This window comes from Oncorhynchus mykiss, chromosome 6 (assembly GCF_013265735.2).
Source record: "Oncorhynchus mykiss isolate Arlee chromosome 6, USDA_OmykA_1.1, whole genome shotgun sequence".
In the NCBI taxonomy this organism is placed as follows: domain Eukaryota; kingdom Metazoa; phylum Chordata; class Actinopteri; order Salmoniformes; family Salmonidae; genus Oncorhynchus; species Oncorhynchus mykiss.
The window spans coordinates 86,412,554-86,434,444 of NC_048570.1; the positions used below are offsets into that span (position 1 = coordinate 86,412,554).

Below are 21,891 nucleotides of genomic sequence, written 5' to 3' on the forward strand. Positions count from 1 at the left end.
GATATGTATATTGTCTCTTATTGCCAATACACTAAATACAAAAAGGATGAAACATGTTTTATTAAAGTGGCAGTTGGCATGAGAAACACTGTCTAAATACAATTGCATTGTATTTATGTTAGAATGTTGTCTAAATACAATTGCATTTGGTCTAGTTACATGAAGCATGGTAAATGTCTGTTTAATCTGATATATGATGCTATGAAATATTTCTCTGAAGATGGATGTGTTGGAGAGTTACTGCAGCTGTACCAAGGGGGATGGAGCCCATTATGATGGTCCTGGTCGGTCCTGAAGCTACGTTATTTATTTTCTCGTACGTAAATCCGTGTGCAAACCACGTCGTCTGCCCCAAAGGTCTGAAAAAGAAGGGAAAGGGATGAAAGATTCCAGTTCTCAACAGAAGTGCTTCCTGCTGTTGTAGATCAGACGTTGAACCTTCAGATAAGAACACAGGAACATTTTGTGTTCATCTCAAATAAGACAACTGGTGTCAAGTGAGATTATTTTTATTTTATTCAAAAATATATTTATTGTTCAAACTCTTATTGTGACAGAATGGAAGACTGCTTTAGCACACAACTGGTTTAGATTTCCTGTCCAAAAACAGTCCATTTGGCACATGGCAGCTGCTACAGTGTCAGTGAATTAATGAGGGAAGAGGGGAAATGATCAAGATGTGTGGGTGGCAGAGGCGCATCGAGCCCCCAAAGATTTATGGTACTTTCAGAGGTGCAGCAAGACTGCAACCGAACTTGTCAGCGCCACAGATCATCATTACCAGGCACCCAGGGAGGGAGGAAAGTAGGTATCATTCGTGTTTAAAGAATGGCGCTAAGATGGAGCCATCTGCCGTGTGCAGCGAGTGTCCAGGGAGCCATTAACGTGAGATGCGTCATGGTCCATTGGCGTTTTCTAACACAACATGATCAATGAGGCACATTATTGCGGGCAGACAGCCAGTAGCTTTTAACCCTACACACACACCTCTGGCGGTAAAGGCCTGCATCAGGCACTGGAGAAGGGAAGGCCCCCGCCTCTTACATTGGGGCGTCGATACTTTACAGGACAACAGCATGGTAGATAACGTGAACAGTGTGTCAGTCAGGAACACATGCAGTATCAGAGTAACTACAGGACAACAGCATGGTAGATAAGGTGAACAGTATGTCAGTCAGGAACACATGCAGTATCAGAGTAACTACAGGACAACAGCATGGTAGAGAACGTGAACAGTGTGTCAGTCAGGAACACATGCAGTATCAGAGTAACTACAGGACAACAGCATGGTAGATAAGGTGAACAGTGTGTCAGTCAGGATCACATGCAGTATCAGAGTAACTACAGGACAACAGCATGGTAGATAACGTGAACAGTGTGTCAGTCAGGAACACATGCAGTATCAGAGTAACTACAGGACAACAGCATGGTAGATAACGTGAACAGTGTGTCAGTCAGGAACACATGCAGTATCAGAGTAACTACAGGACAACAGCATGGTAGATAACGTAAACAGTGTGTCAGTCAGGAACACATGCAGTATCAGAGTAACTACAGGACAACAGCATGGTAGATAACGTGAACAGTGTGTCAGTCAGGAACACATGCAGTATCAGAGTAACTACAGGACAACAGCATGGTAGATAACGTGAACAGTGTGTCAGTCAGGAACACATGCAGTATCAGAGTAACTACAGGACAACAGCATGGTAGATAACGTGAACAGTGTGTCAGTCAGGAACACATGCAGTATCAGAGTAACTACAGGACAACAGCATGGTAGATAACGTGAACAGTGTGTCAGTCAGGAACACATGCAGTATCAGAGTAACTACAGGACAACAGCATGGTAGATAAGGTGAACAGTGTGTCAGTCAGGAACACATGCAGTATCAGAGTAACTACAGGACAACAGCATGGTAGAGAACGTGAACAGTGTGTCAGTCAGGAACACATGCAGTATCAGAGTAACTACAGGCCCTGCTGCCCGTCCTATTAAACTAAACTAGTCCCCTGAGATTTCTCCATGCTAATGAACACATCCTGGACTCTGTCTTACATCACTGGATACAGTGAAACCAGAACATACGGTCTTCATTACTTTCTTTCCCCCAACACCCCCTCCATCCCTCCCTCTTTCAAAGCTTCATTTCCTCATCAGCTCATAGATGCTTTGATGTGAGCCACCTGCATTTCCGTTTTCCTGGCCAGGTCCAGATTCCTTTGTCACCGGAAGGAGAGCAGGCTTGTTTTAGTGGAGGATGAGGCGCTGCCCATTAGCTCCCTGGAATTAATAAACAAATTGTTCAAATTTAGATCCATTGGCCTGTGAGAACAAAATTCTGGGGTTGTGTTTCTCGATGTGTGGGACCTGGGAAGAAGTGTATCTTCTTTGTCATCCAGTGGGTTTTGCTGCATGTGGATGGGCAGATGCAGTGCATTGGGGACTTTCTCCATATTGCAGTAATTCAATAAGAAAAAGTCATGGTTCCCAGCTTTTGAGACCCTACCAAGTTGAGCATTTAGTGAAAAAGTATTTTCCTCCACAGTAAAACACAAGATTGTGTGCCTAGCGGGAAACACATGTTACACTGACCTCTCCCTCTAATATTGGACAAAACTCTGAGCCAACCTCATGATCCCATCTCTAAACAATCAGACAGTTGTCCAACAACGGCCTCACAGACCTATCATGTGGCTCAATATGCACAGAACTACACACCCTTGAGTTGATACACACATTTCATGTTTGTTCATAGCATCTCCTGTTGCGAAGTCCAAGCATGCTATCCAGAAAGGAGTCCCTTACATAGAGGTTTTCCTCTTGATTTCCCTCTGGGCTTTGTAAGAGTCAATAAAGAGGTTATCCTCATCACTTATAAACTGGAATCTAAGGTTATTGGCCCCATTTACTGTTGTCAATCTGGTCTATAAAATTAAAACAGGCCAGAAGTCTACAAAAAGCACATCTTCTTTTTTAATATGAAAGCCAGTGCCGTGAAGAAGTCAATAACTGTTTTTGATGGATGTAAGGACCTGGTATGTGAGGAGCTTAATTAACAGCAAACATATATTTTTGTGCAGTATAATATCAGCCAGTACTAATACATCAAAGAACAAGCTTTGAAATCCCTTAGGAACCCTTTCAGAGGTGTTCGTAACAGTGACAATAGTTTCTGAGTTAGGCTGTGCAGAGCAAAATCCATCATACGGAGTGTTCTGGTGGAAAAGCTTGTCTTAGCTTTGATGTCAAGCGTCTGTTTGAACCTACAGTGTAATCTCTTGGGGAATAGTAGGAAGTGCAGGCCTACTCTCTCCTGGGTTCAGAATGAAATGTTAACACTAACAGTTTGGGGTACCAGTGCACCAAGTCTGGAACCAACAGGATGCGCTTCTACCCCCAAGCCATTAGACTGCTAAAGAGCTAATCAAATGGCTACCCAGACTACCTGCATTGACCCTTTATTTTTGCACCAACTCTCTTGCACTGACTCTACACACACACACGGGTCTCTACACACACACTGGACTCTACACACACACACACTGGACTCCACACACACTGGACTCTACACACGCACTGGACTCTACACACACGCACTGGACTCTACACACACGCACTGGACTCTACACACACGCACTGGACTCTACACACACACTGAACTCCACCCACACACTGGACTCTACACACACTGGACTCTACACACACACTGGACTCTACACACACACTGAACTCCACCCACACACTGGACTCTACACACACTGAACTCCACCCACACACTGGACTCTACACACACTGGACTCTACACACGCACTGGACTCTACCCACGCACTGGACTCTACCCACGCATTGGACTCCACCCACACGCACTGGACTCTACCCACGCACTGGACTCTACCCACGCACTGGACTCTACACACGCACTGGACTCTACACACGCACTGGACTCTACCCACGCACTGGACTCTACCCACGCACTGGACTCTACACACGCACTGGACTCTACACACACGCACTGGACTCTACACACACACTGAACTCTACACACACACTGAACTCCACCCACACACTGGACTCTACACACACACTGGACTCCACACACACTGGACACTACACACGCACTGGACTCTACCCACGCACTGGACTCTACCCACGCATTGGACTCCACCCACACAGTGGACTCCACCCACACACTGGACTCCACTCACACACCGGACTCTACACACACGCACTGGACTCTACACACACGCACTGGACTCTACACACACGCACTGGACTCTACACACACGCACTGGACTCTACACACACACTGAACTCCACCCACACACTGGACTCTACACACACTGGACTCCGCCCACACACTGGACTCTACACACACTGGACTCTACACACGCACTGGACTCTACCCACGCACTGGACTCTACCCACGCATTGGACTCCACCCACACGCACTGGACTCTACCCACGCACTGGACTCTATCCACGCACTGGACTCTACACACGCACTGGACTCTACACACGCACTGGACTCTACCCACGCACTGGACTCTACCCACGCACTGGACTCTACCCACGCACTGGACTCTACACACACGCACTGGACTCTACACACACACTGAACTCCACCCACACACTGAACTCCACCCACACACTGGACTCTACACACACACTGGACTCCACACACACTGGACACTACACACGCACTGGACTCTACCCACGCACTGGACTCTACCCACGCATTGGACTCCACCCACACAGTGGACTCCACCCACACACTGGACTCCACTCACACACCGGACTCTACACACACGCACTGGACTCTACACACACGCACTGGACTCTACCCACGCACTGGACTCTACCCACGCACTGGACTCCACCCACACACTGGACTCCACCATGCACTGGACTCTACACACGCACTGGACTCTACACACGCACTGGACTCCACCCACGCACTGGACTCACCACGCACTGGACTCTACACACGCACTGGACTCCACCCACACACTGGACTCTACACACGCACTGGACTCTACACACACACTGGACTCTACACACACACTGGACTCTACTGGACTTTTTAGCCATGTTATTTTCTACTCCCTGTATATAACCATGTTATTTTCTACTCCCTGAATATAGCCATGTTATTTTCTACTCCCTGTATATAGTCATGTTATTTTCTACTCCCTGTATAGAGCCATGTTATTTTCTACTCCCTGTATAAAGCCATGTTATTTTCTACTCCCTGTATATAGCCATGTTATTTTCTACTCCCTGTATAAAGCCATGTTATTTTCTACTCCCTGTATAAAGCCATGTTATTTTCTACTCCCTGTATATAGCCATGTTATTTTCTACTCCCTGTATAAAGCCATGTTATTTTCTACTCCCTGTATATAGCCATGTTATTTTCTACTCCCTGTATAAAGTCATGTTATTTTCTACTCCCTGTATATAGCCATGTTATTTTCTACTCCCTGTATAAAGCCATGTTATTTTCTACTCCCTGTATATAGCCATGTTATTTTCTACTCCCTGTATAGAGCCATGTTATTTTCTACTCCCTGTATATAGCCATGTTATTTTCTACTCCCTGTATAAAGCCATGTTATTTTCTACTCCCTGTATAAAGCCATGTTATTTTCTACTCCCTGTATATAGCCATGTTATTTTCTACTCCCTGTATAAAGCCATGTTATTTTCTACTCCCTGTATATAGCCATGTTATTTTCTACTCCCTGTATAAAGCCATGTTATTATCTACTCCCTATATATAGTCATGTTATTTTCTACTCCCTGTATATAGCCATGTTATTTTCTACTCCCTGTATAAAGCCATGTTATTTTCTACTCCCTGTATATAGCCATGTTATTTTCTACTCCCTGTATATACCCATGTTATTTTCTACTCCCTGTATATAGCCATGTTATTTTCTACTCCCTGTATATAGCCATGTTATTTTCTACTCCCTGTATATACCCATGTTATTTTCTACTCCCTGTATAAAGCCATGTTATTTTCTACTCCCCGTATAAAGCCATGCTATTTTCTACTCCCTGTATATAGCCATGTTATTTTCTACTCCCTGTATATAGCCATGTTATTTTCTACTCCCTGTATATAGCCATGTTATTTTCTACTCCCTGTATATACCCATGTTATTTTCTACTCCCTGTATAAAGCCATGTTATTTTCTACTCCCTGTATATAGCCATGTTATTTTCTACTCCCTGTATATACCCATGTTATTTTCTACTCCCTGTATAAAGCCATGTTATTTTTGACTCGTTATTGTTATTCAGTGTGTATTTATTCCTCATGCCACTATTTATTATTTTAATCTTTCTCTTTCTCTCTGCATTGTTGGAAAAGGACCCATAAGCAAGCATTTCACTGTTTAGTCTACACCTGTTTACGAAGCATGTGAAAAATACGATTTGATTTGTATACATCATAAAACTAATTTGATAGACACATTTGAGATCTTTGAGTTACTTGTGAAAATAACACTATTCTATAGTTTCAGTGTACAAATAGATACAACTGAGGGGGGCTGACATGACAGTCTTGCCTACTACCTTTCTTTAGTCACAAACGTCCTCACCAGTATGAGTTCATCTCCCCTCAGCTCTCTGGTCCAGAAGGTTCTTGGGCCGTTGCCATCCAGGAGAGTCTGCCTGCAGTACATTTTGCTCTCGGTCTCCCATGTGGCCAGGCTCTGTTGATATGAGTGTAATGCAATGAAGTGGGTCCATGTCAATACATCCATGTACTTTCCTGTCCTCACTTATCTAAAGGGGATCTGATCTGAATGAGTGAACATGGGCTGCGTCTCAATGTAGCTTCCTCTCCTTGTCTCATTTCCTTCATCCGTACAAATGCTATCTGAATAGGATTGGGACATTACCATTACATTGTATGGGAGCAGACTACCTTTACATTGTATGGAAGCAGACTACCTTTACATTGTATAGGGGCAGAGACTACCTTTACATTGTATGGGGGCAGACTACCTTTACATTGTATAGGGGCAGAGACTACCTTTACATTGTATGGGAGCAGACTACCTTTACATTGTATAGGGGCAGAGACTACCTTTACATTGTATAGGGGTAGAGACTACCTTTACATTGTATGGGGCAGAGACTACCTTTACATTGTATAGGGGAAGAGACTACATTTACATTGTATAGGGGCAGAGACTACCTTTACATTGTATGGGAGCAGACTACCTTTACATTGTATGGGGGCAGAGACTACCTTTACATTGTATAGGGGCAGAGACTACCTTTACATTGTATGGGAGCAGACTACCTTTACATTGTATGGGAGCAGACTACCTTTACATTGTATGGGGCAGACTACCTTTACATTGTATAGGGGCAGAGACTACCTTTACATTGTATAGGGGCAGACTACCTTTACATTGTATAGGGGTAGAGACTACCTTTACATTGTATAGGGGCAGAGACTACCTTTACATTGTATAGGGGCAGAGACTACCTTTACATTGTATAGGGGTAGAGACTACCTTTACATTGTATAGGGGCAGAGACTACCTTTACATTGTATAGGGGTAGAGACTACCTTTACATTGTATAGGGGCAGAGACTACCTTTACATTGTATAGGGGCAGAGACTACCTTTACATTGTATAGGGGTAGAGACTACCTTTACATTGTATAGGGGCAGAGACTACCTTTACATTGTATGTGGGCAGGCTACCTTTAGATTGTATGGGGGCAGACTACCTTTACATTGTATGGGGCAAACTACCTTTACATTGTATGGGGGCAGAGACTACCTTTACATTGTATAGGGGCAGAGACTACCTTTACATTGTATAGGGGCAGAGACTACCTTTACATTGTATAGGGGCAGAGACTACCTTTACATTGTATAGGGGCAGAGACTACCTTTACATTGTATAGGGGCAGAGACTACATTTACATTGTATAGGGGTAGAGACTACCTTTACATTGCATGGGAGCAGACTACCTTTACATTGTATGGGGGCAGAGACTACCTTTACATTGTATAGGGGCAGAGACTACCTTTACATTGTATGGGAGCAGACTACCTTTACATTGTATGGGAGCAGACTACCTTTACATTGTATGGGGCAGACTACCTTTACATTGTATAGGGGCAGAGACTACCTTTACATTGTATGGGAGCAGACTACCTTTACATTGTATGGGAGCAGACTACCTTTACATTGTATGGGGCAGACTACCTTTACATTGTATAGGGGCAGAGACTACCTTTACATTGTATAGGGGCAGACTACCTTTACATTGTATAGGGGCAGAGAATACCTTTACATTGTATAGGGACAGATACTACCTTTACATTGTATAGGGGCAGAGACTACCTTTACATTGTATAGGGGCAGACTACCTTTACATTGTATAGGGGCAGATACTACCTTTACATTGTATAGGGGCAGAGACTACCTTTACATTGTATAGGGGTAGAGACTACCTTTACATTGTATAGGGGCAGAGACTACCTTTACATTGTATGTGGGCAGGCTACCTTTAGATTGTATGGGGGCAGACTACCTTTACATTGTATGGGGCAAACTACCTTTACATTGTATGGGGGCAGAGACTACCTTTACATTGTATAGGGGCAGAGACTACCTTTACATTGTATAGGGGCAGAGACTACCTTTACATTGTATAGGGGCAGAGACTACCTTTACATTGTATAGGGGCAGAGACTACCTTTACATTGTATAGGGGCAGAGACTACATTTACATTGTATAGGGGTAGAGACTACCTTTACATTGTATGGGAGCAGAGACTACCTTTACATTGTATAGGGGCAGAGACTACCTTTACATTGTATAGGGGCAGATACTACCTTTACATTGTATAGGGGCAGAGACTACCTTTACATTGTATAGGGGCAGACTACCTTTACATTGTATAGGGGCAGATACTACCTTTACATTGTATAGGGGCAGAGACTACCTTTACATTGTATAGGGGTAGAGACTACCTTTACATTGTATAGGGGCAGAGACTACCTTTACATTGTATGTGGGCAGGCTACCTTTAGATTGTATGGGGGCAGACTACCTTTACATTGTATGGGGCAAACTACCTTTACATTGTATGGGGGCAGAGACTACCTTTACATTGTATAGGGGCAGAGACTACCTTTACATTGTATAGGGGCAGAGACTACCTTTACATTGTATAGGGGCAGAGACTACCTTTACATTGTATAGGGGCAGAGACTACCTTTACATTGTATAGGGGCAGAGACTACATTTACATTGTATAGGGGTAGAGACTACCTTTACATTGTATGGGAGCAGACTACCTTTACATTGTATGGGGGCAGAGACTACCTTTACATTGTATAGGGGCAGAGACTACCTTTACATTGTATGGGAGCAGACTACCTTTACATTGTATGGGAGCAGACTACCTTTACATTGTATGGGGCAGACTACCTTTACATTGTATAGGGGCAGAGACTACCTTTACATTGTATAGGGGCAGACTACCTTTACATTGTATGGGAGCAGACTACCTTTACATTGTATGGGAGCAGACTACCTTTACATTGTATAGGGGCAGACTACCTTTACACTGTATAGGGGCAGAGCCTACCTTTACATTGTATAGGGGCAGAGACTACCTTTACATTGTATAGGGGTAGAGACTACCTTTACATTGTATAGGGGCAGAGACTACCTTTACATTGTATGTGGGCAGGCTACCTTTAGATTGTATGGGGCAAACTACCTTTACATTGTATAGGGGCAGAGAGTACCTTTACATTGTATAGGGGCAGAGACTACATTTACATTGTATAGGGGCAGAGACTACCTTTACATTGTATAGGGGCAGAGACTACATTTACATTGTATGGGGGCAGAGACTACCTTTACATTGTATAGGGACAGAGACTACCTTTACATTGTATAGGGGCAGAGACTACATTTACATTGTATAGGGGCAGAGACTACATTTACATTGTATAGGGGCAGAGACTACCTTTACATTATATGGGGCAGAGACTACCTTTACATTGTATAGGGGCAGAGACTACCTTTACATTATATGGGGCAGACTCAGAGACTTTACCTTGCACTTCCTGCCATCTACCGTCTCCTCATTGAACTCCTGGCCTATGAGGAAGTTGATCTCGGTGGTGCGCACGGTGGTGGAGGTCTTGATGTAGAACTGCTCCCCATTCTGCCTGATCTCAACGTGAGGTTTGGACGCCGCGGCACCAGCCACCTTCCTCAACATAGCATTGACGCCTGTGGGCAAATAACACCTGTCATTACGCTTACTTTAACAGTCATAAGTGCTGCATAACCAATTGCATGTATCATTGATCAGTTTTGACTTTGTCAGGTTATGACAACTGACTGTACACAACCTTGACATGCCACTGGGTTGAACCCATGGTGACAATATGGCTTCACGGGGCTATCGTTTGACTTGTACTGACATTTGGTATGATATGTTTGCGCCTATCCTCACCTATAATTCAAGGATGAGTACAGTTACATTTCTGTCTCCTCCTGGCGCCATTGATAGAAGGAAAACAATCCTGAATTCCACTTTCAAAGGTGTAGGTTGTGCTTATTTACAAGAGGAATGCATAGTGGCAGTGTTACCTATTTGTGACAAAGTCATGGTAGACAGAAGGTTCTTGGGAGTGTGAGAAGAAATCAATGGTGCACTGTAGGTATTCAAGTTGTTATATACAGAGTTCTCAAGGCAAGCAACTGCAAATGAGATGGTTATCAGCAGATGTTTCAAATATGGGTGGATGCTATGACAAGGTGATGAAAACAAGGAATGCTGGAGTCATTAGCTTTGTTTAGCTCTCCTGCAGACTGATGGATTCCTCCAAGAAGTTATTGTGGAGCTAGTTGGCTCTGTCACACAGTAACAATTTAACCAATTGGATGAGAAAATGTCTTGCTGTTTCCATTCATTCCCCTCTGCATATGTTTTCAGAGCTGCTCTCTCTCAAATACTGTATCCTTCAGTACTAGTCTTATTGCTCTCATTTAAACAATGGGTGTACTTGAGTTCCCCAGAGGAGAGGAGTTCAATCTCTTTACCTTTTTTTCTCCTCTCATCTCGTTGTTCCACGATGAAAAAAACAAACTGGCACCAAAAGCCAAAGTTTTGTCCAAGCCAATACCTAGAGCTCAGATTAAGTGAGATCTCAGTGCAGTCACAGGAGACGTATTTGAGAAAACATACACAGTGAATTGTCTCATCTATTCCACACCAGCCTGGCTCAACAGTGCAGCGTTGGGATGATCCACCCTCACTGCTTTCACTGAAATGACTATTCTATGGCAGGAAACAACACACAAGATCAAGCTTAAGTGATTTGTAATATGTAAGTGTATTATATATAATATGTATTACATGTGCACCTTGTGTACATGCCCAACTCAGTTGACTTTTGGGAATATCAACAAAATGACCACATAAAATGCATCTCAAATGAACAAGGTACATGGATTAATGCATGCTGGGATGATCCTAAAACTGATGATATATGCGAAACTCAAAGATGATCAAGATGTCACACACCCTGTGGCTTCTCCCAAATATTGTTTTCTCAAATGTTTCCCCAAATAATAGAACATGAAAATAAAAAAAATGAAAATAATGATGCGTTTGGTTTTTGGACACAATAGAGAAAGAACAGTTAGGATTTTGATAGTATATGGTTAAGTATTTATTCTTTCAAATAGCTCTTAATGATAGAAGGTAAGAACTATAGACATCTTACCAAGTGCTTTGAGTAGTTCATCAAAATTCTCACTGCTTCTCATTTTCCAAGTGCCTGCGAAATTGGTCATTTTCTTGGGAAGGCTCGACGTGTACCGGTCTCTCTCTGCCTCTTGATATGCTCTGTATCTCCTCAGCTCACTGTCCCACTATCCCTCCCCTACGCTCTCCCTTTCACCCTCCCTCCCTTTCTCTCTCTCTGTAATAACCCCTCACAGCATGCTCCTCTCTCTCTCTGTGTAATAACCCCTCCCAGCATGCTCCTCTCTCTCTAGTCCTGTAGTGAGTGAAATGTCCTCCTCTTAATGACCATTTTAAATGACAGATGGACAGGGGTTCAGGTGGTCTCGTTTCAAGCCTGCAATATAAATAGGACATTTAAATGGAATGAATCCCATAGAAAAGAACCATGGATGTCCCCATCACAGCAATATAATGAAGCATTGAGTGCGATTATGGTTTCTAATATAAACCAATATTGTAGTTGTGATAAGATCTAAGATCTTTCTTTGATAAACGATGGGAGTCAATGTCCATCTAACGTTCATCCCATCGACCACCCCTCTCCCCTCTCTCTCCCTGGATACAGCTAAGGATCAGACTAAACATGCATTCAATACATTTCCCATTAAGTCCAATTCAACCCAAGCCCCCCCCCCCCCCCCCCAACTCACCAACTCACTCCAACAGCCCCCCAACACAGAATGAGAGGCCCCGATAGCTTCACTCACTCCCCTTCCCATCAAGTCTGATTTGTTCTCTTTCTGATGGCTCTTCATCAATCTCTTTGACAAAGTGGCTTCCAGACAGCAGTTGATAATTCATGTATAGAGCAGAGCTGGGAGCACTCTGTCATCCCTCCAGGAAGTGTCACGTTAAAAAGGCTCCCATCTATTTCCCTATGCATGCTGGTCCACCACAGTTTGTCTCATCAATCAATAGATTTGTCTTTAGCCTTTGGGTGCTGTTTTTCTTTGAACACACAGAGAGCAGTAGGGGAAAGAAAATCAGAGAAATGGTTTCATTTTCTGTGTTAAGCGTTGAATGAATTACCCTTTCACGAGGTTCGTGCAGCTTTGTTTTAGTTTTTTTTAGTGAGTGGACTTATTTAATTATTAGTATCATGCTGTGAGGGGAGAAATACACATTCAAGGGATAATTCACTGATTTGATAAACATTTTCTAACTTTGAAAGTATTCTGCTGGTTGTGATGAGACAATCCATAGACATTTGAATGACAAAATATTTCAAACAAATTAATGGGTGACAGCTTAGTCAAGATGTTCATCCTCCCTGAAATCTGTATGCACACTTGGGACTATGACGTCGTTTTTGTTTAACTAGGCAAGTCGGTTAAGAACAAATTCTTATTTAGAATGACGGCCTACCCCGGCCTCCCCTAACCCGGACAACACTGGGCCAATTGTGCGCCGCCCTATGGGACTCTCGATCACGGCCGGTTGTGATACAGTCCCGGGATCGAACCAGGGTCTGCAGTGATGCCTCTAGCACTGAGATGCACTGCCTTAGAGTGCTGCGCCACTAGTTAACCATACACTCTTAAAAACATATTTTTTAAAGAACCAAAAAGGGTTCTATTTCTATCTCTTGCTTCACCTTTAGGGGCGAAATATATGAAATAAGCGATAGAAAGAACACTCTTTGGCTCTATATAGAACCTTTTTCCCCCTAAGACTGTATATTGGATTTAAATTAAACTGACTCTTTTCTAATGGATCCTATCCATCTCCCCTAATATCTAGCAACACAGATACATGACCTTGTGTGTCAGAACGTCACTTCCAAATAGACATACTAAGGCCCCCTAGTCACAAGAACATCTAGGAGACATTAGCCATTCAGAGCAGCGAATCGCATTGTGCTCTCCCAAAATGTCTGCTAACCCAACGCAGACCCATTCAAAGCCCTGGGGCTTTTTCTATGGACTCCTAAAGGACTAGCTTAAAGACCCCCTCTATCGTTCTCTTAGTGGTCATTTGTCATGCTTAACCTTAGTTATGGCAGAATAACCAAGGTGAGTCTGCCATCCAATCGTGATGTTTTAATGACCCAAGTTAGTGAAACAAAACTGCCACACAAAACCATCAAAGAAACCTGGGTCCTATTCATTAGTGCAAGTCTAGTCTCTCCCCATTTCTCTCCCTTTTCTTCCGTTTGGTTTCTAGTGACTCTCCATTATGTTGGAGCCATGTGATGTGACCATAGCAGACGTTTGAAACGAGCCACTCTGTTATCACGGTGTAGACAACAGAACACACTATGTTAAACAGCAAGCCTGTGTGCTGCCTGGATTCCTTTTTACATTTTTAAAATTGTTTTTTGGGTCAAGTTTGATATTAAAATTCCAGGCAGTAGTCTATATATTTTGAATGTGCTTACTTATTGTCTTCTTTGAAGTCAAATTACAGTCTCTACTCACCCTAGGGGAGCATGGATTTACAAAACAAGCCTCTAAAGAGGGTAGCCTTGTTGCCCATAACAAGTGCCCTTTCCAATACATGACAAGAGTATTTGAGACAGAAATACTAATGTACATAAATGAACCTAGAAGGTAAGTAAGATGTAAGCCACACTGAAGAAGAATATAAACGCAACATGTAAAGTGTTGGTCCCATTTCATGCCCAAAAAACGTATTTATTTCCAATGTTGTGCACACATTTCTTTACATCCCTGTTAGTGAGCATTTCTGCTTTGCCAGATAATCCATCCACCTGACAGGTGTGCCATATCATGAAGCTGATTAAACAGCATGATCATTACACAGGTGCACCTTGTGCTGGTGAAAATAAAAGGCCACTATAAAATGTGCCATTTTGTCACACAACACAATGCCACAGATGTCTCAAGTTGAGGGAGTGTGTACTTGGCATGCTGACAGCAGGAATGTCCACCAGAGCTGTTGCCAGAGACTTTAATGTTAATTTCTCTGCCAAAAACCTTCAACATCATTTTAGAGAATTTGGCAGTACGTCCAATTGGCCTCACAACCGCAGACCACGTGTATGGTGTCATGTCGGTGAGCAGTTTGCTGATGTCAACATTATGAACAGAGTGCCCCATGGTGGTGGTGAGGTTATGGTATGGGCAGGCATAAGGTACGGACAACGAACACAATTGCATTTTATCGATGGGAAATACACAGAAATACTATGACGAGATCCTGAGGCACATTGTGAGACCCATTTATTTTAAAGTATCTGTGTATTTCCAGTCACGTCACTCAGTAAAATCTTTGAAATTGTTGCGTTTATATTTTTCTTCAGTATCGTTTGAACCTTTGCTATTGTCCAGAGAAATATCAAAATACATTTTTTTTCTTCAATAAATAACTTCAGAACATTTTCTTTTAAGACAATAATATATTGACAAATTCAAAGAAATGTACATTGTGCAACCACACGTTTGAGCTGGAAGTGATTAAGTTAATACATAGATTGCACTCAGAGGTTTACTGCCACAATACACAAAGGGACATGCCTCATCTTGTTCTCTGCCTGGAGTCCTCATCTCACATGGCTTCCTTTAAAGAGCACTTCACTGGTGGTCCAGCACACTAACAACAAATCCCTCCCAAAGTACCAACCCTGAAACCATCAGAAAAGTCATTTACTGAACATTTTAAACTACAACAGTTAGCATTTCACATATTGGCCAACAACCGTGATTGTTCAGTACAACATTAGTTGAATATTGCTAATATTGCCACAGCAGCAATGGTAAATACCAGGGTCAAACTATTGAATATTGGAGTTGAGGTGAAGACAATTGGAAACAATGTGCTTTAACAGTATCATTTACAGGATCACATCACATATTTCTTTAATTCACAATAAGATGGCTGCCCTAAACACCCCAAAGTTATATGTACTACTTCTAATATAATAATTATATCATTAACCAGCTACTTTATTTTGTGCTGGGAGTAACCTTGTCCAACCCCAGGCTCAATTGTTAGAGAGCTGGCTGGGTGGACGAGATTAGGTTGGGAGGACTAAAGGGGAGGGTCTTTGCAAGTGAAAAGTCAAAGAAGAAGAGGAACATGTGCCCTAATTGGTTGTTTTGTCCTGTGTGTTTGAGCTGAACTTGTGTATGCAATTTGCTGTTGCTACCTCCTAGAACTAAACCTGATAAAGGCTACAGAGGGCAGCTATAAACAGATTGAAGAGCATCTATCCTATTACTAAGACAGTAGAAATACATTAGAAGTGATGGATAAGTCCAGTGTTTATACCGAAGGAACCAACTAGTGCTGAGCGATTACTTTTTGAGGTCGGTTTGGTTTGATTATTAAAAAAATGTACGTTTTCTTAAATTTTTATTTTATTTTTTACATTAAATGCACTGCTCATTATGTGGTTTGAATACTGTAACACAGAATAAAACAATTAAAAGTCCCATGACAGTAGTGACTGCCCATTACTGCTTATCACTTATTAAGCATCATTTATTCACGACTTTAATTCAATATTTCATTTGTTTTAAGCCTTTCTGATGTCTTTATTTCATTCCAAGTCATGTCATCTTTACAGAGCTGCTGCCCAATGCTGTCTGACAAAATCACTATTTGAGTAGTTCTTCAAAGTAAACAAGGCATGTTTTTATGGAAACTACAACTCCATTGCACAGTTCGGGCTTGATCTGATTTATCGGAAGAAAAACTGTGCATAGCGCTCAGACAAAAAAAACAACTAAATGGTTTCAAATAATTCAACAGACATTAGTCAATTAGTTCCTTCAAAAATGAAAAACAACCAACATTTCGGTTAATCGCTCAGCACCGGTCACATTACACATTGTAATGACATCACATCTCAAACTACTGTTCCCTCATTCACTTACAATTTAAGATAAAAATCCCCACTAAAAGGCAGCAGTAATTTAAAAGGCAAACAAAATGATAAGGACAAGGAAGCCATTAAGGAATAGAAGCAGGCAGAGCTTGTTGGCCCAGTTCCATTTCAGTCCTTGGGCCAATATTGTGCTCTATTGCTATCACCTATGTAGCGGTGAGGTCAGGGGAGCTCTAGAGGCCAAATTGGAATCAGGGCCACAACAACCCTTTCTAATCCCAAATTCATCTGTGTCCCTTACCCACTATGATTGTATAGACAATGTGGTGAAAATTCAAGTGAGAAATTTGTAGCTATTTCCATATTGGTAAAACCTATCCCCTAACCCCCTCACCTGGGCATAGAGGGTTTGGGCTAGGGGTCGATTTGGAATTGGGTGCTAATGTCCTCTACCAGTGTCTGGAGTCGACCAGCTCCGGTCTCAGGCTCACTCTCTTGAGGGTTTCGTAGCCCACGACCATAACGATGGCGGTGGGAATGGAGGATATGATGCGTGCAGACAGCCCTTTGGTCATCCCCCAGAATCCCTCCTCTGCCAGCAGGTGCCTGAAAGTCTCGATGACGGAGGTCCTGCCTTCAACCTGCCACCCACACAAGGCTGTTGTTACAAAGGTATTTATTCATGTAAATTATTTTTGTGTAAAATTCGATTTGCTATGCCAGGATTTAGACCCGGGGTAGGAAACTCTGGTCGTGGAGTGGAACAGCCACTGCAGGATTTTGTTGAATCAAAATAATAATAATAATGTGCCTGTGGCACTCCAAGACCAGGGTTGCCTATCCCTGATTAGACTCTGTGCCACGAACATCTGTTAGAGAAAACAGTGGCCCCAATGATGGCCACATGTGGCTATCCAAACAGACCCTTTACCCCATTACATTCCACTAGTGCTTTTAGCTGAAGTTGCACTCTACCTGCACTCTAGCTCTGACCACATCCATGGGGTTGGTGACAGTGGAAGCAGTCGCAGCAGCTAGTGGTCCGGCCATGGCTTGGAGTAGTAGATGAGGGCAGTCACTGGGCGCCATTTTGGATAGCTGTTCTGTGAAACGTTGTGAAAGATTTGTGCTTTGAAATGCTACTTATAGACAATGTATGTTGACTATAGGGACTATAATGATATAAGACATTATTAATCTCAGACCCTTCTTGAAGAAACTACTAATAATAACATTAAGGGATGGTTTCCCGGTTTAAGCCTACCCCAGGACTCAAAGCTCAATGAAGCGCTTTGTCCAGGACCAGGCTTAACCTGTGTCCGGGAACTCCATCCTTGGAGAAATATCCTTGTAAACAAACACTCCTATTTACCTGCGTAAAAGTGATAAAAAGGCCACCAGACCGCGCTATTTGGGATGTATGTTAGAAGGGAGGCCACATATCCCCTGTAGAAGCCTCGGAAACCGTCGGCCGCAAAGATCTGAGCAATCATGTTCCTGGTTTGGCCAAATGCCATTTTTGTCTTCCCGTCAGCCTCGGTTTTGACCTTGACCCGGAAGCGAGTCAGGTGCTTCCCTTGGCCCTGCATCATCAGCTGCTGGGAAATCACGTCTATGGGGACCGTGATGGTTTGTGCGACCAGGGACGCCGCGCCACCTGCCACCAGAGACTTGACGGTATTGTCCTTGGAATAGTTGGAGACGTATTTCCTCACCAGCTCGTAGGTGGTGATGTAAGCCTGGCCCGATATGAGAGTGAAGGTGTTGACCATGAAGCCGCGGTAGAGGCCCCGCACGCCCTCGGCCCGCAGGATCTTGCAGAAGGCATCGAAGGTCCCGTTGTAGAGCGACTTACCCTTCTGCACTTGCAGCCTGGTGCGGATGAGGGTGGCCGGGTAGACGGTGGCCCGGATGGTCATGGTCATGAATACCCCGAAGGAGTAGAACTTCCTCTTGTCCAGGTCCTCCCATTCAATGATCTGGATGTTCCTGTTCTGTTGCATCCTGCCTTTCTGGAGAGCCCCCTCATCAGACTAGCCTCTACCTGGGGAAATACAGACCACACAACACTGTCAACGGTTTCCTCCACGAGGTAGCACAACATTAGAAGTCTTGAATGCATCCACTTTGAATGAATTAAAGATGGCAGTAGGTCTGAAGGTTGTACCAGTATCATGAAAATTATTCACAAACTACTACATCAGAAAACAAGGCCTGTGTTGTGTGGTGTGTCACTCATTATCTCCCAAGTCTCCTTGGGAAATGAGCGATGTCTAAATTGACTGGGTTTGTGTTAGGAAGGATCAAAGGTCATACACACACTGTACTGCTTCGTAGCAGTCATGACTATGTTATTAAAAGCATGACAAGGTAAAAACAGAGTGTTGTAACTGCTAGTTGCAGGTCACAGGACACAATGTTCCCTAAACCAAAGAGCCTATTGTCAATCGCGCAATCCGGAAATAACACTGAAATAGTAGCTAACTAACAATGCATAGGTTGAATACTTGTGCATGTGTAAACAGTAGGTCAGACTGTATGTAACCACAAATTGGCTAGCTAGCTGGCTAATAATAATGCATCCAGTCACTAGCTATCGTTAGCTATGCGTTGGTTGATTTCCTTGCTAGCAAGCAGGCTAACAGTTAACTATTTGAAACAAGCAAACGTTAACTTACCTCGTTGGACAAATGTATATCAAAATATTATGTACATAGTCGGAATAGCAATTCCATATCAGCAGGTGAGGAAAGCGATACCGAATTTAGAGCTATCTGTCCGGGTTATGATTTGATGTTATGTTGGAGAACTAAACCAGAGAGGAAGAGGCAACGCGAGAGGGTTAACTGGGAAAAACATTTGTGGTTTCCAGCAGGTGGCGTTTTTTTTTTCTTCTCGTTTTGCTCAGCAAGCGAGGGGGTTTTGTAATAATTGAACTTTTCTCCTCCACTGTACTGCGCTACCACAGAGACACCACCTTGACGATAGATGGCGCTGTAACCTATTTTCTTCGACCGGTACTTTGCCAATGAGATATAGAGTTTTCTAAACTCCATGCCCCGTGTGTCAGACCTCCGTTCAGCCAACTGGAATAAGTAAAACCTAGCAAGAATTAAGGCCGCGCTTTTCCTTCAAAATCAAAGTCCCGCAATGAAAAATAATAAAAATGGTCGAAATTCGTAACATTTTATGAGGAAATGTTAGCAGACTTAGAATTTCAGTTTAACAATATGAAAAATGTAATAAAGTGAATCGCCTTCATAGGACAAATAAATGTTTAGAATTGACATTATTGTTAACAGCATTTACAAAAAATAATGATTATTAGATAGTTATCATGGGTCAGGTCTTAACGTAATACAAATAACAAAACATTATTTATTCTACTATTAGTAATAATAGCAATAATAATATATTTCGTATAATTACAATAATCAACTTTAGAAAACACGTTTAAATCCCACTGTTAATTAGTCCATTTGTATTGCATAATATTCAGTACGTTTTTCATATTGAACATACTGCACAGTAGTACACAATTTCATGTCCTTTGTGTCGCAGTAAAAGGGGGTCCATTCTACTCAGGAATACTTTTAGTTTCCAAATCCACATATTGTGCCGCGTTCAAAACAACTCGGAAATCAATTCAATTCAAGGGGCTTCTTTGGCATATGTTAACATTTCCAAAGCAAGTGAAGTAGATAATATACAAAAGTGAAATCTCCGATTTCCGTGGATTCAAAATAAATGGGACTTAATTTGACCTCGTGCAGTTAAATTGTTAAATTCCTGCATAAAATTGGTATTATGCCACCTCCTGGTAGAGTAGTGTGTTTACATTGTATAATACACTGAGTGATAAAGGTTTGGGATTCTGGGTAATCCACAGCAGATTTATGGAGAATTGCTGTGGGTGAGTTGGAAATGGAATGTTTCCGGGATATAAATGTATAAAGTTGACATTACATCATAAAACCCACATGGAAAACTGAGATTCGGCAAATAACACATAAAGAGTGGCTTATTTGACGCCAAACCAACAACAGTAGTTACTAATAACATAAATTGCTAATTTACGATTGCTAACTACTCACAACATTTTATGCACTTCAGTGCTAGCTATGCTTTCAGTACTAGATGCATTCTCTGATCCTTTGATTGGGTGGACAACATGTCAGTTCATGCTGCAAGAGATCTGATAGGTTGGAGTACATCGTTCAGAAATTGTCATAATTACTGTGTAAGTCTATGGAAGCGGATGAGAACCAGAGGGTCTTTTACTCAGTTATAAGGAATTCTTATCACTTTACAATGTCCCTGTTACACCTAAAGATTTCGCAATTGTTTTAGATGCCATTCCTTCAGGTGTTGCTCTGTTATTCAGGAACGTGTCAAGACCTGACCCTCAGAGCCTACCTTCTATTGACCCTGTTGACTCATCAGTAGGAAAGATTTGTTTCTCTTATGGTCCATTCAACAACAGATCGATACGAACCTTGTTTCAGCAGGATGTTGTATACCTTATGTCATGCCTTATTGGAATGGATTTATTGATAATATCTGTTGGAAAAAAAGTTTGGATGTTGCCACACATATACCTACTTGTTAACAAAATTAAGGAAGTTTCCTTTAAAATTATTCATAAATATTATCCTGCCAACCACTATATGAAGAAGTTTAAGGAAAACATCAACTCAAATTGCTCCTTTTGTAATGACCACCCAGAAACAGTGTTGCATCTTTTTTGTCATTTTATTCATGTAAGAAAACTGTGGCAAGACATCAGTGGGTTTATAATTGAACACATTTATGAAGATTTTACACTATTGTGGAGAGATGTACTGCTTGGATTCTTTACATACGATAGAAATAAGCTGAAACATTTTTATGTAATTAATTTCATTATTCTTTTGGCCAAATTTCATATATACAAATGTATATTTACAAACAAAAAAACAAATGACCTTACCCTACAAAAAGAAATTGAACTGTATTTTAAGACAGTTAAATACTCTACTAACAAAAAAAGCTGTTAGAATTGTAAGTGTATGTATGTCCCTTAAGGTCCTTGTGTAATTGTAATGTGATATTGTACACCCTAGCTCGATTGTCCATTGTATATCATCTATATATACTTGTGTTCCCTCCTGTACTTTCTGTACTGATTTGTTGTTAATAAAAAAAAATAAAAAAATAAAAAGGGGGTGAGAACCATGAGCCTCCAAGGTTTTGTATTGAAGTCAGAGGAGGACAGAAGCTAGCTGTCCTCTGGCTACACCATGGTGC

The 21,891-nt window shown here is 42.2% G+C and overlaps 2 protein-coding genes across 2 annotated transcripts; both read right to left on the reverse strand.

The window, feature by feature from the left end:
* Positions 1-38: 38 nt before the first annotated feature.
* LOC118964956 (cellular retinoic acid-binding protein 1-like) lies at positions 39-11,970 on the reverse strand. The gene is made up of 4 exons (XM_036981335.1): positions 11,794-11,970; positions 10,113-10,291; positions 6,613-6,726; positions 39-359 (listed from the first exon to the last, which is right to left on the reverse strand). The coding sequence occupies exons 1-4, from the start codon at positions 11,861-11,863 to the stop codon at positions 303-305; spliced, it is 420 nt and encodes a 139-aa protein (XP_036837230.1). The 5' UTR covers positions 11,864-11,970; the 3' UTR covers positions 39-302.
* Positions 11,971-14,978: 3,008 nt separating this feature from the next.
* LOC110526738 (solute carrier family 25 member 44) lies at positions 14,979-19,507 on the reverse strand. The gene is made up of 4 exons (XM_036981336.1): positions 19,284-19,507; positions 17,978-18,649; positions 17,581-17,708; positions 14,979-17,246 (listed from the first exon to the last, which is right to left on the reverse strand). The coding sequence occupies exons 2-4, from the start codon at positions 18,606-18,608 to the stop codon at positions 17,055-17,057; spliced, it is 951 nt and encodes a 316-aa protein (XP_036837231.1). The 5' UTR covers positions 18,609-18,649; positions 19,284-19,507; the 3' UTR covers positions 14,979-17,054.
* Positions 19,508-21,891: the final 2,384 nt, after the last annotated feature.

What these genes read in the sequence shown, in the direction of transcription:
- LOC118964956 (XM_036981335.1), bottom strand. Translation starts at nt 11,863, where the DNA reads ATGACCAATTTCGCAGGCACTTGGAAAATGAGAAGCAGTGAGAATTTT. An exon ending in TGAACTACTCAAAGCACTTG is followed by an intron (nt 10,292 to 11,793) that starts GTAAGATGTCTA and finishes ATTTGCCCACAG; the next exon opens with GCGTCAATGCTATGTTGAGG. An exon ending in GGGGAGATGAACTCATACTG is followed by an intron (nt 360 to 6,612) that starts GTGAGGACGTTT and finishes CTTCTTTTTCAG; the next exon opens with ACCTTTGGGGCAGACGACGT.
- LOC110526738 (XM_036981336.1), bottom strand. Translation starts at nt 18,608, where the DNA reads ATGCAACAGAACAGGAACATCCAGATCATTGAATGGGAGGACCTGGAC. An exon ending in TTTTTATCACTTTTACGCAG is followed by an intron (nt 17,709 to 17,977) that starts GTAAATAGGAGT and finishes AACGTTTCACAG; the next exon opens with AACAGCTATCCAAAATGGCG. An exon ending in TGGTCAGAGCTAGAGTGCAG is followed by an intron (nt 17,247 to 17,580) that starts GTAGAGTGCAAC and finishes TGTGGGTGGCAG; the next exon opens with GTTGAAGGCAGGACCTCCGT.